The 19,947-nt window shown below is 39.6% G+C and overlaps 1 protein-coding gene across 1 annotated transcript in view; it reads left to right on the top strand.

Annotated features, from left to right (window-relative positions):
* Nucleotides 1-19,947, top strand: part of LOC134612455 (uroplakin-3b-like protein 1) — a 79,549-nt gene that overhangs the window by 39,245 nt on the left and 20,357 nt on the right. The window contains exons 2-3 of the mRNA XM_063456820.1: nucleotides 6,410-6,553; nucleotides 15,443-15,656. Coding sequence (XP_063312890.1) covers nucleotides 6,410-6,553; nucleotides 15,443-15,656 — 358 coding nt within the window. The remainder of the gene's footprint in view (nucleotides 1-6,409; nucleotides 6,554-15,442; nucleotides 15,657-19,947) is intronic.

The following is a 19,947-nucleotide window of genomic DNA, read 5'->3' as shown; positions in this document are numbered from 1 at the left end:
GTATTATTTAGGTATTTCCTTATACACAGAGTATTCTTTAGGTATTACCTTATACACAGAGTATTCTTTAGGTATTACCTTATACACAGAGTATTCTTTAGGTATTTCCTTAAACACAGAGTATTATTTAGGTATTTCCTTATACACAGAGTATTCTTTAGGTATTACCTTATACACAGAGTATTCTTTAGGTATTACCTTATACACAGAGTATTATTTAGGTATTACCTTATACACAGAGTATTCTTTAGGTATTTCCTTATACACAGAGTATTCTTTAGGTATTACCTTATACACAGAGTATTCTTTAGGTATTTCCTTATACACAGAGTATTCTTTAGGTATTACCTTATACACAGAGTATTCTTTAGGTATTAACTTATACACAGAGTATTCTTTAGGTATTACCTTATACACAGAGTATTATTTAGGTATTTCCTTATACACAGAGTATTCTTTAGGTATTACCTTATACACAGAGTATTCTTTAGGTATTTCCTTATACACAGAGTATTCTTTAGGTATTACCTTATACACAGAGTATTCTTTAGGTATTACCTTATACACAGAGTATTCTTTAGGTATTACCTTATACACAGAGTATTCTTTAGGTATTTCCTTAAACACAGAGTATTATTTAGGTATTTCCTTATACACAGAGTATTCTTTAGATATTACCTTATACACAGAGTATTCTTTAGGTATTACCTTATACACAGAGTATTATTTAGGTATTACCTTATACACAGAGTATTCTTTAGGTATTTCCTTATACACAGAGTATTCTTTAGGTATTACCTTATACACAGAGTATTCTTTAGGTATTTCCTTATACACAGAGTATTCTTTAGGTATTACCTTATACACAGAGTATTCTTTAGGTATTAACTTATACACAGAGTATTCTTTAGGTATTACCTTATACACAGAGTATTATTTAGGTATTTCCTTATACACAGAGTATTCTTTAGGTATTTCCTTATACACAGAGTATTATTTAGGTATTTCCTTATACACAGAGTATTCTTTAGGTATTACCTTATACACAGAGTATTCTTTAGGTATTTACCTTATATACAGAGTATTCTTTAGGTATTACCTTATACACAGAGTATTCTTTAGGTATTACCTTATATACAGAGTATTCTTTAGGTATTTACCTTATACACAGAGTATTCTTTAGGTATTACCTTATACACAGAGTATTATTTAGGTATTTCCTTATACACAGAGTATTCTTTAGGTATTTCCTTATACACAGAGTATTCTTTAGGTATTACCTTATACACAGAGTATTCTTTAGGTATTACCTTATACACAGAGTATTCTTTAGGTATTACCTTATACACAGAGTATTCTTTAGGTATTACCTTATACACAGAGTATTCTTTAGGTATTTCCTTATACACAGAGTATTCTTTAGGTATTACCTTATACACAGAGTATTCTTTAGGTATTACCTTATACACAGAGTATTATTTAGGTATTACCTTATACACAGAGTATTCTTTAGGTATTTCCTTATACACAGAGTATTCTTTAGGTATTACCTTATACACAGAGTATTCTTTAGGTATTTCCTTATACACAGAGTATTCTTTAGGTATTACCTTATACACAGAGTATTCTTTAGGTATTAACTTATACACAGAGTATTCTTTAGGTATTACCTTATACACAGAGTATTATTTAGGTATTTCCTTATACACAGAGTATTCTTTAGGTATTTCCTTATACACAGAGTATTATTTAGGTATTTCCTTATACACAGAGTATTCTTTAGGTATTACCTTATACACAGAGTATTCTTTAGGTATTTACCTTATATACAGAGTATTCTTTAGGTATTACCTTATACACAGAGTATTCTTTAGGTATTACCTTATATACAGAGTATTCTTTAGGTATTTACCTTATACACAGAGTATTCTTTAGGTATTACCTTATACACAGAGTATTATTTAGGTATTTCCTTATACACAGAGTATTCTTTAGGTATTACCTTATACACAGAGTATTCTTTAGGTATTACCTTATACACAGAGTATTCTTTAGGTATTACCTTATACACAGAGTATTCTTTAGGTATTTCCTTATACACAGAGTATTCTTTAGGTATTACCTTATACACAGAGTATTATTTAGGTATTTCCTTATACACAGAGTATTCTTTAGGTATTACCTTATACACAGAGTATTATTTAGGTATTTCCTTATACACAGAGTATTCTTTAGGTATTACCTTATACACAGAGTATTATTTAGGTATTTACCTTATACACAGAGTATTCTTTAGGTATTTACCTATATACTTTTGTATCTTGTATATATATCTATACTTTTTATTTTAAGATACTTTGGAAATAAAACATTTTTAATACATACCTGTCTTGGACTTTTGGAGTGTTGCTGCCACTTGCCAGTCCTAAGTTCCTGTGGATGTATACACTTTACCACTATTGGATATCTCAAGGATGAGATGACAAGCGCTATAAGTTTAGAGCCAACTTTGAATTGGCTCTAAAAATTGTGAGTTTGAAGAAATATACTGCTTTTAAAACATTACTTGTTTTTTACAGTTTACACTATGTGCATTTTATTTATCTGTATATACGTGTTACAAACTATTTGTAGTGTGAATACCTAAAGAATACTCTGTGTATAAGGTAAATTTCACATTTCTCTTCTGTGTGCGCAAATCACTTAATTTTTCCGATTTTATCACATTGTTTTCTCTGTCTGTGCACCAGTGTCTAGCATTATAGACTAACTCCACTGTATGTTATACAGACTTTCATTGTCTTTGCTTACTGGTGAGGGTCATAGTACACAGGTCCCCACCTCATAGTTTTCGTACTATTTTTTATTTAGCAGCTTCCTACATTCTGCTACCCTCTATACCCATCAGGTTTGCCGAGTGTAACGGACCGTTTCACACACAAGAGGATAAAACCCAGTTTAGGCGATAATCCCCTTTCCAGATGCACAGGCAGCTACTACAGACACCATTCTCCCGACTGGAACCACACGAACACTGGAACAGCTGAACAAGAAAAGCAGACATCGGCTTACACTCTTGGCAGTCAGCATACAATCCCATTCCCCCAAAGACCGAGACGACACATCGCTTTGAGGGTTAAGCAAGACTCTGGACTGGGACACCCAGTCTGGCTTTTATTACAAACAAGTACATACAGGACACTCCCAGGGGGAGGATGAATTTAACCAATCACATGGATGTACCTCCCCCACATTTCCTCCCCTTAGATTAGCACTTAACATAATTATACCGTACACCCTTTTCCCCAATTCCTGGATGTACCCCAAATACATATGCTACACCTCCAAAACAGGTATCCCCTGATAGCCCTTATTCAGGGGGACAACATATCCAAGAATCAGGTCATTCGGATGAATGGTTCGGGAGATATGAGGTTCCAAAGATTTGACCGACCGCATGGGTAAAGTATCCGAAAACAGTTCCATGCATTTTGGCCCTGCGGTCGGTCACAAACAAGGGAATGAAAACAGACGAATTGCCTGTGTTATAGAGCCTGGAGAGGGTTTGAATGAATTCCCTTGTTTGTGGGGTTCTTTCTACCGAACGGCTGGTCATTCGGTAGTTTTTATACGAATTTCTGGAAGTATGGAGGTCTCAGCGGTGTTTGCCTAGTCAAGTATCCGATTTTAGTTCCAGACACTCGACGGCAAAACACCGCTGTTCGGTAGTTTAAGATGGCCGCCGCCACGTGTTTGTTTCCCGAATGGCGGCCACCCAGAGGACAAAGAATACATTACACTGATTGCCAATTACCCGTTTGCAACATTGTTGCAAACGGTAATTGGAGGCACACTTAGTCCTGGGTGGTCTGGTTGTTCGGTAGTTTCCTCAATACAATGAATGGAGTGATTCTACCGAACAATCAGATGAATGCTGCATACATATCCCAGGTTAAACTGCATACAAAAATACATACATGACATTAAAGTATTAAAGGCAGGATTACTGTACTACGCTCCACAGTCTTAAAGGTACAGTATCCCAAAAGTCCCCATAGATCCACGGATGGCCCTTAAAGGCCCAGTAGCAGTAATATACATTATTACATGCCCAAATATAGTTTTTCCAGTACAATATGTCCAGGGGCCATAGTCGCAGGGCAGGAGGCTAGCAGCCAGGCCTCTCCAGTTCACAGTGGCGAAGCTGGTTTCGCCACACCGAGCTTATTAGCTCTCCTCAGGGAATTAGATGTGATGTGATTTTTTAATTTGATACTTATGTTCTTCAATAAAATGTGATTTTAATCGGTATATATGTATCTGATTGCAAACCCGAGCAACTTTATTGTGTCCTCTGGACTTTATGTCCATGGCCCACTTCAAAAATAATTAAAATCTTAAAACTGCAATCCTGACCGTCCATGGCCCACTTAAAAAATAATGAAAATCCTAAAACTGCAATCCTGACCTTCGAAATCTACTAAACAAAAATAACTAATTCTCAATTTAACAAAGAAAGTCAAAGAAAGGCTGCTAAAAAAAAATAAAACACATTATAACATTCCCAAAACGTCAAGTAATATGCTAACATATAAGGGATAGGACACTTCACATGCTTTACCTACAAAATAACCCCTCAACAATTGTTTAGTTATAAACGATTTCATCGTTTACCAACCACATAAAATATACCTGTGCTATATAAAATATGCTACCTGCAATAAGTGCCTGAAGATAACATCTTTAGATAGCATTATTTGAATATTAGTCAGGTATGAAACAGCTTCGATATTACCATCAATTCTGTTAGCAGGGGTCAATTGATGGAAAATTACCACTTATTGCAAGGTGACACCTAGTAAACATACCCAGTGTCCTATTCGAGTTCTTTCATAAGAATTTGACCTGCTTTTAAGATTAACTTAAGTATTCCAGCATTTCCCCTCTGCAATTATTTGGTACCAAACGTCTGAATTTGCTAAGCTGAAAACTAAAATAGATTTAGCTATCTTGTTCTCAACTAGGAATATGCACTGCCTTCTGCCAACTATTAAGTTACCAGTATAAGAATACTAATTTTCTAACAATTTAATCACAAAGAAACCTTTTGAATGCAATAAACTGAAAGCTTGTACCACTGACTCATTGTCACAGTGGAATTATATCCTTTTATTTTGGAGCTATAATCCAAGATTAAAAACTGCTGACACCATTGGCAGCAATTCAAACAGGGTCAGATTTTTGTAGGTACCTCTTACAGCACCAATACAAAAACCCATATTTGTTCCAAATATGCAAAATTCCAGCTGTCCATGCTACCTCCAGAAATAAATACAATGTTTCATTAACTTGAACATCTGAATGCAACAAGGAGCAGCCATTGAAAACTTGCTAAATATTTATCAAAACCTTTATATCATTTCAATTCATGCCGGCACTCTAACAAAATGCATGCAGTGTTGCCTTTGCACATGTCAAAAACACCCTTCTACCTAAACTCTTCTTATAGGTGAACAAAAAGGCACCCCTGGATCTTATAAAGTGCCTCATGGTGGGGCATCTATTAAAATAATTATAAGGGAGGTATAGCGTCCCTCCTATGCCCCACTCGTGCCCAGCAAGTGGGGCCTATTAAACTAAACAGGAGGCCTATTATCCCCCTCTGGCCACCACCCATTAGTGACGGGTGGAGACCCTAAATGACAAAAGGGGGGAACCTATTGCCTCCCCCCCACTGGTGCCCACCCATTAGCAGCAGGTGGGGGCCCTAAGGCACAAAACAGGGAGGAAGGGGGATATTATCAATTTGCCATTTATGCCAGCAATAGGTCGACTGATGGAATAATGACCCAAGCATGTATATTGAATGACTGCATCTTGTGAACATTTAGTCTGGTGGCTTAATGATGGTCGCCACTGAAGTGTGGTATGGCTGGAGTTTTGAAAAATGATGGAAAAATTGTTTGGATATTCAAAATATGGGTTTGAACTCTACAGACTGTATTTTAATAATCTAGATACGAATTTCAGTCATCCAGTACCTTCTGCCCAGACTAAAATCTAAAAGAAGGCTGGTTCATTTTGAGCTAGTACTTTAAAATAGAGACTTTGCTAAATATTGTCCAGACAGATTCTGATGTTTTGGGAAATCCAGACCGAGGACATTTGGACTTTAGCCCCCATATTCATAAGGATGGGTGGATGCTAATAATTATAAATCACAGTTTAAAAATCTACAATAAATGAATAAGAATGCTGTATACCATTTTGGATTGGTGAAAATGCTTATATTATTCTATATATTACATAGCAAATTACTGAATAAACATTCAAATAAATGAGAGTTATCTTACCTTGTCTTGTCTTCTGTTTTACAATGATTGTCATGTCTGTTTTGTTTGGTTTTCAGACATTTCTTCGTATGTTCCACAAATCACTCAGAAGGTCCCTGTAGGGAACTTGACATCATCAACATTTTTGTTGGATCAACCTCAGTGTGTTTTTAACACATCCGGTGTAAATGAAGTCTGGTTGGTTGTTGCACTGAATAGCGGTATGTGGAACACTTCAAATAATTTAAATGCAATATTCTGAAATATTGTTTTTTACATAGTTGAAATTCAGTACTAAATTCTGTACAATGTATATCATGGCATGTTAAGCAGTATGTGTAAGACTATGTCAAATTACAGATGAAATTAATCATGGTTATTAAATAGTGCAACATATGATATTATTGTTATTATTTTAATATTATTTGATTATTTATATAGCGTCAGCAAAAATCAGTAGCGCTGTACAATGGGTGGACTAATAGACACGTAATTGTAACCAGACAAATGGACGCACAGGAACAGAGGAGTTGAGGGCCCTGCTCAATGAGTTTACATGCTAGAGTGAGTGGAATATAGTGACACAGGTGGTATAAGTAGGGGTAATAAAATAGGCTGCTAGAAAAGTATTCACTGGGAACTTAGCTTATTTTCACTTATATTCACTTGGAACTTAGCTTATTTTTGACATTTGCAGGAGTGGAGACTGGGTGAAAGTCTAACGGAGAATGGTAGGAAGTTTAACAAAAAAGGTGCAGCACTGGAGAAGTCTTGGAGGCGAGCATCAGATGTGGGAGTATGGACAGAGGATAGACGTAGATCTTCGGCAGAGCAGAAGCAGGGCCGTCTTTAATACTGATTGGACCCTGGGCAAACATTTGCTTGGGTTCCCTCCCTGGCATGCAATCAAGCCCCCCACCCCAACGCATAGGCGGACGTAAAGTAGAGAGGGCTCTGGTGCATGAATTATTTTGGGCAAAAGGGGGCAAAATGTAGATCCCCATCTGTCGTGCAACTCCAACAATGCTTTGACAGTTGGCGCTGTACCATTTTCCCATGCTTGCAGGGTTGTATTTAAAACTGAGCAGTATTTGTGTGTTTGAGTGTAAGCATGTTTTTGTATGGAGTATGTTTGTGTGAATGTCGGGGTGTGTTTGTATGTGGAGATGGCATTTGAATGCAAGCATGCATTTATGTGTAGTGTTGGTTTATGAATGCACTGGTGTGTTTATATATAATTTTGTTGTTTAAAAAAAGAGGTGTGTTTATATGTAGTGTTAAAGTTTGAATGCAGGAGTGTATTTGCGTGTAGTGTTGGCGTTTGAATGCTGAGATGTATGCACATATACACATGCACTGCCACACACACACACACTATGATACACATACACACAGATATACACACACACACACACACACACACACAGAAACACTTGCAGATACACAGATATACACAATCATACAGATGCAGCTATACAGACACATTTACACACACTGACACACACACATACAGACACACAACCTGACACACATGCAGACACACAGATGCACACACATGCAGGTACACTGACAATATACAGATACACAGACACACACAATGACAACATACAGACACACAGATACATAACCTGACAAATACAGATACAAACACTGACACACATACAGATACACACATTGGCTACATACAGATACATGCACAGGTATACACACTGGCACACACACAGATACATACATACTGACAACATGCAGATACACACACTGACACACACACACACACAAACTGACACACACACTGACAACATACAGATACACACACTGACACACACACACACAAGCAGATATACTGACATACACAGACACACTGTGACATACATACTGACACAGACATACATACTGACACACACACAGGCATACATACTGGCACACACAGACATACTGACACACACACACAGACATACTGACACACACATACATACTGACACACACAGACATACTGACACACACACAGACATACATAGTGACAGACAAACATACTGACTGACACACAGACATACAGACACACACATACATACTGACACACACACAGACATACTGACACACACAAACATACATACTGACACACACACAGACATACTGACACACACACACACAGACAAACCTACTGGCACACACACAGACATACTGACACAAACACAGATATACATACTGACACACACACAGACATAGAAAGGTATACTACAACAGTAGTAGCAAATATCCAGGAGCTTCCTAATTAAGTATTATAGAGGAATATAGTATAAGATACAATGTGTAACAATATGTATGGCAAAGGTGACTACAATCCTGGAGGAGGGTATTGTCCCAGGATAAATGAAACCTCTTGCCAAATATTATACTTCCATAAGGATAGAAGGTATACTAGTCAAAAGGCAATAAGATGTTGTATTACTGACTATTAAAAAACAAAAAAGAGAAAGAGAATGCACGCCAGAAATCACAATGAATAATCAACCAGGTTTAATAAAACCAATATCAGGTTGAAATACAAGGCAAAACATTTTTTTCAATTAAACAATATATAAAGTGATACATAAATAGGCATAAAACATAAGCAATAAACAATAATCATATATCAAAATTCTCACAAGCCTATGGGCAGAAACAGGAATCAAAAATAACCCCCAACGTTTCGGCACCTCCTGGTTGCCTTTATCAAGGGCGTTTATATCCACACACCACTAGTCCCTTTAAATAGCACTTACACATCTGATGGCCATCAGTATGAAAGGGAAGCCAAAAACCGGAAGTGACAAAGCCACCTCCCCCTCTTGGCTTCACCACATATATACAAAAATACTCCTTAATCCACAACAGTCACCATTATTCCACATTTGTCAGCATAAAAAAATATTAGTAGCAATCTGTTACATTACCTATCAAAAGTTACCAGCTAATCTCTAGCGACACACTGTGATATATTACTGACTATTACCAGACAAATATATACAAGCAAAAAAACAGTATAGCAAACTGGTTGCTAAAAGCAATAAAAATATCGCTATGAAACAACTGAGAAAGTGAAAAAGCAATTTATTACAAAATGTTGCTAAAAAATATAAAATATAATTAAAAAATAGTCCACAATATTCATACCAGTCAAGTAAAGCTAAAAAGTACAGGACAACCTTCTTCCCAGGCACGGATGGATGAGGATGCTGTTCGTTAACCTGCCATCCAAACATTGACCGCCGGTGACTTTTTACCCTTGCTTTAGCAACCAGTTTGCGATATTTTTATTGCTTTTAGCAACCAGTTTGCTATACTGTTTTTTTGCTTGTGTATATTTTTCTGGTAATAGTCAGTAATACAACATCTTTTTGCCTTTTGACTATTATACCTTCTATCCTTATGGAAGTATAATATTTGGCAAGAGGTTTCATTTATCCTGGGACAATACCCTCCTCCAGGATTGTAGTCACCTTTGCCATACATATTGTTACACATTGTATCTTATACTATATTCCTCTATAATACTTAATTAGGAAGCTCCTGGATATTTGCTACTACTGTTGTAGTATACCTTTCTATGTTTATTGTTATATAGGTTTTTGGTGAATCCCTATTATTTTCCAGTTTCAGAGCCTCCGATATATGGTCCTTTTCCCTCTTGCTTATGTTTATCAGAGTCTATACTTCACACACACAGACATACTGACACACACACAGAAATACATACTGACACACACACAGACATACTGACACACACACAGACGTACTGACACACAGACAAACATACTGACACACAGACATACATACTGACACACACACAGACATACATACTGACACACAGACATACATACTGACACACACACACAGACATACATACTGACACACACACAGACATACTGACACACACAGACATACATACTGACACACACACACAGACATACATACTTACACACACACACACACAGACAAACTGACACACAGACATACTGACACACACACAGACATACTGACACACACAGACGTACTGACACACAGACAAACTTACTGGCACACACACAGACATACTGACACACACACAGATATGCATACAGACACACACACACAGACATACTGACACACACAGACATATATACTGACAAACACACAGAGATACATACTGACACACACACAGACATACTGACACACACACAGACATACTGACACACACACAGACGTACTGACACACAGACAAACATACTGACACACAGACATGCATACTGACATACACACAGACATACATACTGACACACAGACATACTGACACACAGACATACTGACACACAGACATACTGACACAGACAGACATACATACTGACACACACACAGACATACTGACGCACACAGACATACTGACACACACACAGACATACTGACACACACAGACATACTGACACACACACAGACATACATACTGACACACACACACAGACATACAAACTGACACACACAGAAACATACATACTGACACACACACACACAGACATACTGAAACACACACACACAGACAGACACCCTTCAGTTTCCTACCTTTGCAAGAGGCACCTTCCCTGGGGTCCAGTGTGCTGGCTGGGGTGGTTGGGAGTTGGGGGTCTGGCTCTTCTTGCTCCCCCTCCTCACTGGATGCTGGCACAGCCTCCCGTTCGGCCCGATGTCTTTGAGGTGGGAGGAAGTGATTCGCGGACGTCACTTCCTCCCATGCAGCCGTTAAGCAAGGGGCCCGGTCGTGCTGTTAAAGGGCTACAGCACCGACCGGACCCCTGCTGGAACTTGCTCACCGGGTGGCCCTAAGTGTATGGGCCACCCGGTGGACCCCCTTAGTGTGCGGGCCACAGTGCAGCCGCAATATCAGCACCTCGGGCCCATTTGGAAAATCATTTTTTCATGCGGGCGGCGGGGCCATGGGGCAGCTGCTTTGGGCCCCCCAGAAGTAACTGGGCCAGAGGCAGCTGCCCCGTTTGCACCGCGTTAAAGATGGCTGTGAGCGCAAGGGCCACAACGGGATATTCTTGTGTATTAGGGAGGATAGGTAGGTTGGAGCAGCATTATGTAGGGACTTGTAAGCAAACACCAGAATCTTAAATTGAGCCCGATATCGAACTGGAAGCCAATGTAGGGACTGACAGAGGGGAGGCGTAGGAGGTGTGGGTGGAGAGGAAAAATGAGTCTTGCCTCCGCGTTCATAGTAGATTGTAATGGTGCAATCTGAAAACACGTAAGACCACTGAGAAGGGGATTGCAGTAGTCAAGACGAGAAAGAACAATGGCATGGACCAGCACCATAGCCGCATCTGGTGTTAAATAGGGGCGAACGCGAGTTGTGTTTTTGAGATGGAAGCGGCAGGATTTGGTGATCGACTGGACATGAGGGGTGAAGGAGAGGTCGGAGTCAAAGAGAACATCTAGGCAGCGAGCCTGCGAGGTAGAAGTGATGGTGGCGCAGTTGAATTGGAGGGAGGGAGACACGGGAGTAGCAACACTTGAGGGAGGAAAGACCAGAAGTTCTGTTTCGGACAGGTTGAGTTTAAGGAAGTTACCAGCCATCCAATTGGAAATCGCGGAGAGGCTATCAGAGACACGAGTCAAGATGGGCAGAGAGTGATCAGGAGAGGACAGGTGGATTTGGTTGTCATCTGCATATATATGATACTGAAAGCCAAAGAAGCTGATGAGTTGACCAAGGGAGGCAGTATAGAAAGTGGTGTATCCTGGTTTTGTGCTGCCCTAGGCAGGACAAAACTCAGGCGCCCCCCCTCCCGCCCACGCCACCCCCACCCAACCCTCCCCCCGCCCGCGCCACCCCCACCCAACCCTTCCCCCGTCCCGCCTTCTAAATACACACACACACATTCACTGACAAATACGCATACACTAGGTAACAGAAACACACACACACTAACAGACACACTCACTAACAGACACACACACTCACTAGCAGATACACACACTCACACTAACAGACACACACACAGTCTAACAGACACACACACAGTCTAACAGACAAACACACTAACATACACACACACACTTACAGACACACACACTAACACACACTGACATACAGACCCACACACTAACAGACACACACACACTAACAGACACACACACACTGACATACACACACACACACTGACATACACACACACACACAAACACACACACACACTAACAGACATACACACACACACTTACAGACATACACACACACTAACAGACATACAAACACACTAACTCACTCACATGGGCGGCGAGGGAGCACTTCCTCTGAGCGGTCTGCTCAGCTCCCTCGCGCGCCGCAGAGTGAGGCTGGGAGGCGGAGCCGGAATATGATGTCATATTCCGGCTCCCAGCCTCTCTCTGCGGCGCGCGAGGGAGCTGAGCAGACCGCTCAGAGGAAGTGCTCCCTCGCCGCCCGCCCACCTACCCGCACTGCCCAGCAGCCCGCCGGCAGTCCAGCATGCCTTGTTAGCCGCAAGGCTGAAAAATGCCGCCCAAGGCAAATGCCTTGTTTGCCTCGCGGCTAATACGCCCCTGAGTATAGATGGAGAACAGTAGAGGACCAAGGACTGAACCTTGGGGGACACCAACAGAGAGGGGTTGGGGAGAAGAGGCAGAGACAGACTAAAAAAGTGCTGGGAGAGGTAGGAGGAGCACCAGGAGAGAGCAGTATCTCAACACAGTAAAGGAGTTTAAGCATGCGTGGGATAGGCATAAGGATATCCTAACTATAAGATAAGGCCAGGAACTAATAAAAGTAGTTAGAAAATTGGGCAGACTAGATGAGCCAAATGGTTCTTATCTGCCGTCACATTCTATGTTTCTATGTAGACCGAGATTATTGAGAATGAGAAGAAGCTGTTGATGATCAACAGTGTCAAAGGCAGCAGAAAGATCAAGGAGAATTAGGATAGAGTAATGGCCGCTATATTTAGCAGCGATTCAATTTTTGGATACTTTGGTCACAACTGTTTCAATAGAGTGCCGAGGGCGGAAGCCAGACTGAAGCGGGTCATGCAGAGAGTTGGATTCGAGGAAGTCTGTGAATCTCGCATACACATCTCTCTTAAGGATCTTGAAGGCAAACGGCAGTTGAATGGGGAGTTGGGGTCGAGGTTAGGCTTTTTCAGAATTGGAGTTGTGGTTGCACGCTTGAAGGGTGAAGGAAATGTGGCGGAGGAAAGGGAGCGATTGAAAACGTTAGTGAGAGGAAGAGCAAGAGAGGGAGACAGGGTGCGGTTGAGATATGAGGGAATAGGATCGAGGGAACAGGTGGTGGGGCGGGAGGACCAGAGCAGAGCAGAAACCTCTTCTGTTGTAGTAGGTGCGAATGAGCATAGAACAGTGGAGTGAATGGGGTTGGGTGATGTATTGGAAGATGTATTGGAAGGGGAGGGAGAGAGATTAGAGATCTCTTGGTTGTAATTGGGAACGCTTCCTGCGTTTAAATGTAGGAGGTGCCATGGTGTCTAGTTGAGAGGAGAGAGTGGAGTTGTAGAGTGAGGTTGCAGAGTTATGGTAAGTGAGATTTGTGATGGGTAAAAGGAGAGTTTGGAGTTTGGTGGAGAAATGCTGGAGATGAAGGCTATGGAGGTTTCTGCGAGATTGGAGAGTTGAGAGTGGTGAGATTCGGGTATGGGATCTGCCAATGTCAAAGTTCAGCAGATGGTGATATGAATTAAATAAGACTCCGCAGCTACCTCCCAGGTGGATCAATTAGATTGTGCACTGTTTTTTTATTTTGAACAGGATTTTGATTTGGATGAATCTGTCAAAATATATATTTTTTGCGCACGTCTAGTTCGCCATCACCAAAATTTGCTTGTCATTATTTACTTGCATCTTCCCTTTTATCCCACTGTACATTGCTGAAAAATATGTTAGTGCTTCATTATTAAAAATAGAAATTTGTATAATTTTGTTTTACACTTACACAACAAACACTTCAGTTCATCTATCACAACCATGTTTAGTTCCTTTGAATTAGAGTGAGTTGGTTCTTAAAAGTATCCCAATAAATCACTTATTACATAATCTACCAATGTCTTGGTAATTGTATTGCATGTTTAAATGCTTAATGCCACCCTTTGACCAAAATTGGCACATGAGCAATACATCTATTGGATGGAGATATGACACAAGGACATAGTTAAATGATTACCAGCATTTGTGCCAGGGCTAGTTCTTTTCACACACCTTCTAGCCGACCTGTTGGTCACCACACTGTTATTAGAAGTAGAACACCCACCCGCCACCCATGAGTGGGGGCTTAAGGGGGACACTAAGTAACACTCACCTGCTGACCACGGTTAGGGACAGAGGGGAAGGTCAAGATATCCCCCCATTTGTTTTTACAGTGTTCTGCCCACCTCCATTATTTAAATATTTTTTAAGTCACCCACCAGATGCTCATGGGTGGGATACTATTCTCCCCCCGTATTATGTTTATATACAGTTATGTCACCTACACTTTATTTATTTTGATTTTTTTTTTAAATAAAATAAAATATATATCAGCTCCAGAATGGGGGCTTGGTGTGTACAGTGATCTAGCCCCACACATTCTTTGCAGTCTGCATGTATGCACCTGCAAATCTGTACTGTATGTGCATGTGTGTGTCCCTGTCAGTGTGTGTCTATGTTCATATTCTAAGCTGAAAAGACAGGTTCTCTGGGTGTACAGACATGCGTTGTGCTCAGTCTCATCGAGTATGGCTTCGGACGTGCAAATACGCATGTTAAACAGATTTATATTCAGAGTGTAAAATATTGCACATGTGCCAAATATGACCCTTATATAGAGAAATCAGAAAAATGGGGGAAGGGACTATATGGTTTTAAAACCCAAAGGTTGTATGTAATACAAAGTCTAGTGACAAAGGGCTGACTATTACAGAGAGGGGGCATCTGGTTAATCTTTTAGCACACGCTCCAGGCATTTCTGGCCTTGCAACACACCAAGGCAAATATTTAGGAACAGAATAACATTGAATAGTTAAGTATTTGCAGAAATGCGGGTCAATTTTGACAACTCTATAGTCCTTTTGTTATTTGTATTTTTTTTACAGTTACACCTACGTTGAAAAATGAAAATCTTGGTGTGCCGGTCAATTGTTCTTCATTTCCGGTTACAAAATATTATTATACACTCCGTGTTATTGAAAAAAATTACCCCTGCAACCTTACTAACAACGTATTGGCTGTGCTTGATGTTGGCTCCCAGACAAACTGCACTGATATCCAGTTCTGCAATTGTCCGTTACATTCCACAGATGTGTACCGGTATGATAAACTGATAACCATATAATCCTCTTCTTCAATATTTTACTGACTGTGCTTTATGTGAATTTATCAATGTAGATAGAGCACAGGTACTTTTGTGGTGATACATTGTTATGTCAACCCAGGCAGTGAGTTATGATTAAACAATTATTGAGATAACATAATTTGTGATCTGGGTACTGGGAAAAAGCCACTGGACATTTGGACAGCATTCTTCAAGTCATAACATAATCAACATGTAGGTCCAAACATTAACAGAGTTACGTGAGAATTCAAAGTAAATTTTAAATTTAAGGTCAAAATAGCATATCAGGAACATTTCTCTAAGCCAGCTATGCTTTCAGTTTGGCTATTTTGGCCTTAAATTTGAAATTCACTTCTAATTAACTTTAAATTCTCAATTTAGTAAATAGCCTTGCAAGTAAGCAAATCTAAAATACAGTGTTTATTTTTATGCAATCATAATTAAGTACGGCTGTGTCAGCCCTCACACAGGAAAGTGAGAAACCCATGCTGAGTTTTTTTTTGGCACCTTCAAAGTAGGTAAAGCCCCAGAATCCATGTGTCCAATGGAATTAAATTAGTTAGTGAGAACCCCCTCTCAGGGGCCAGACAGAGAATGCAAGAAGCACATAGTAGGCAAGTGATCAATAGAAAACAACCACAAAACCAGAATAGAATGTATATCCAATAGAATGGAAACAGCTGGTAATCCAAAAGTAAAAAGATATACAAAACATAGTGTAAACCAGTACAATAAAATGATGAACGCTGTAATTAGATGCACTCACGAGAATGTAGTAATAATAATAAAGTATTTAGCAAGGAAAGGTACATTCAGATTACTCTGGTTTCCAAGTACGTCCTGGGGATGTTACCTTAGCCCAACATCCAGGGGTTGTTACTATCACCCAATTTACTGGTACTCATTTTATCTACCTCGGAAGGATGAAGGGCTGAGTCAACCCTGCTGGGATTGACTCCTGCGACCCAAGGGTTGGAACAGATTCTGCTGATGCATTAGCCCACTGAACTATTTCACATGAGTATTCAAAGGGTGCCTCCCCAGATAGCAGTGGGGGGCTGTTGTTCCGTTTCTTAATCAGTATTCACTACTGCAATACAGGACTCCACATGGTAGGTTGAAAAAATGTGGCTTTTATTGTAAATTAATGAATGTTAATTTCTCTACCATAAGCCGTCTCCAAAGGCATTTCAGAGAATTTGGTAGTTAGTGATGTCCCGAACGGTTCGCTGGCGAATAGTTCCTGGCGAACATAGCTTGTTCGCGTTCGCCACGGGTGGCGAACATATGCGATGTTCGGTCCGCCCCCTATTCATCATCATTGAGTAAATTTTGACCCTGTACCTCATAGTCAGCAGACACATTCCAGCCAATCAGCAGCAAACCCTCCCTCCCAGACCCTCCCACCTCCTAGACAGCATACAATTTAGATAAATTCTTTTTTTTTTTATTATTTTGTATTATTATTATTTTTTTCTGTTTGTGTTTATTATACATTATCCTCCATAGCCAGTAACCTGTGTTTATTATACATTATCCCCCATAGCAGTAACCTGTGTTTATTATACATTATCCCCCTATAGCCAGTAACCTGTGTTTATGATACATTATCCCCATTAGCCAGTAACCTGTGTTTATTATACATTATCCCCCATAGCCAGTAACCTGTGTTTATTATACATTATCCTCCCATAGCCAGTAACCTGAGTGTAATATAGAGATACTGTGTGTAATACAGAGATACTGAGTGTAATACAGGGATACTGTGTGTAAAATAGAGATACTGTGTGTAATATAGAGATACTGAGTGTAATACAGGGATACAGTGTGTAATACAGGGAAACAGTGTTTAATACAGAGATAATGAGTGTAATACAGGGATACTGTGTGTAATACAGAGATACTGAGTGTAATACAGAGATACAGTGTGTAATACAGAGATACTGAGTGTAATACAGGGATACAGTGTGTAATACAGAGATACTGAGTGTAATACAGGGATACTGTGTGTAATATAGAGATACTGAGTGTAATACCGGGATACTGTGTGTAATATAGAGATACTGAGTGTAATACAGGGATACTGTGTGTAATATAGAGATACTGAGTGTAATACATGGATACTGTGTGTAATACAGGGATACTGAGTGTAATATAGAGCTACTGTGTGTAATACAGAGATACTGAGTGTAATACATGGATACTGTGTGTAATATAGAGATACTGTGTGTAATACAGAGATACTGAGTGCAATACAGGGATACTGTGTGTAATATAGAGATACTGAGTGTAATATAGGGATACAGTGTGTAATACAGGGATACAGTGTGTAATACAGAGATACAGAGTGTAATACAGGGATACTGTGTGTAATATAGAGATGCTGCGTGTAATACAGGGATACTGTGTGTAATATAGAGATACTGAGTGTAATACAGGGATACTGTGTGTAATATTGAGATACTGAGTGTAATACAGGGATACTGTGTGTAATACAGGGATACTGAGTGTAATATAGAGATACTGTGTGTAATATAGAGATACTGAGTGTAATACAGGGATACTGTGTGTAATATAGAGATACTGAGTGTAATACAGGGATACTGTGTGTAATACAGGGATACTGAGTGTAATATAGAGATACTGTGTGTAATACAGAGATACTGGGTGTAATACAGGGATACTGTGTGTAATATAGAGATACTGAGTGTAATACAGGGAAAGAGTGTGTAATACAGGGAAACAGTGTTTAATACAGAGATACTGAGTGTAATACAGGGATACTGTGTGTAATACAGAGATACTGAGTGTAATACAGGGATACTGTGTGTAATACAGGGATACTGTGTGTAATATAGAGATACTGAGTGTAATGCAGGGATACAGTGTGTAATACAGGGATACAGTGTGTAATACAGAGATACTGAGTGCAATACAGGGATAGTGTGTTTAATATAGAGATAATGAGTGTAATACAGGGATACTGAGTGTAATATAGAGATACTGTGTGTAATATAGAGATACTGTGTGTAATACAGAGATACTGAAAGTAATACAGGTATACTGTGTGTAATACAGGGATACTGAGTGTAATATAGAGATACTGAGTGTAATATAGGGATACAGTGTGTAATACAGGGATACAGTGTGTAATACAGAGATACAGAGTGTAATACAGGGATACTGTGTGTAATATAGAGATACTGTGTGTAATACAGAGATACTGAGTGTAATACAGGGATACAGTGTGTAATACAGGGATACAGTGTGTAATACAGAGATACTGAGTGTAATACAGGGATACTGTGTGTAATACAGAGATACTGAGTGTAATACAGGGATACTGTGTGTTATATAGAGATACTGAGTGTCATACAGGGATACTGTGTGTAATACAGAGCTACTGAGTGTAATACAGGGATACTGTGTGTAATATAGAGATACTGTGTGTGATACAGATATACTGAGTGTAATACAGGGATACAGTGTGTAATACAGGGATACAGTGTGTAATACAGAGATACTGAGTGTAATACAGGGATACCGTGTGTAATACAGAGATACTGAGTGTAATACAGGGATACAGTGTGTAATACAGGGATACAGTGTGTAATACAGAGATACTGAGTGTAATACAGGGATACTGAGTGTAATACAGGGATACTGTGTGTAATACAGGGATACTGTGCGTAATACAGAGATACTGAGTGTAATACAGGGATACCGTGTGTAATACAGAGATACTGAGTGTAATACAGGGATACAGTGTGTAATACAGGGATACAGTGTGTAATACAGAGATACTGAGTGTAATACAGGGATACTGTGTGTAATACAGGGATACTGTGCGTAATACAGAGATACTGAGTGTAATACAGGGATACAGTGTGTAATACAGGGATACTGTGTGTAATACAGAAATACTGTGTGTAATACAAGGACTATTGGAGAGGGGCAGTAAATGTAATATAATAGAATTAAGGGAGGAAGACATGGAGAGGGGGCAGTAAATGTAATATAATAGAATTAAGGGAGGAAGACATGGAGAGGGGGCAGTAAATGTAATATAATAGAATTAATGGAGGAAGACATGGAGAGGGACATAAAAGGCACTAAAAGACTGTGTCCACTCCGGGCAGCAGCCAGCTGACCCGTGTGAGTCAGGCTGGGGCTGCCGGAAGTGGACAAGGGGGAGATATGTGGCGGGACATCGCCACTAAGTGCCATGTCCCCTGAGTATTCAGAGGTTTGGTTTTATATTTTGTG

The sequence above is a fragment of the Pelobates fuscus genome, chromosome 1 (assembly GCF_036172605.1).
Source record: "Pelobates fuscus isolate aPelFus1 chromosome 1, aPelFus1.pri, whole genome shotgun sequence".
NCBI lineage: Eukaryota > Metazoa > Chordata > Amphibia > Anura > Pelobatidae > Pelobates > Pelobates fuscus.
This window is presented reverse-complemented; position numbering and strand designations above follow the sequence as displayed.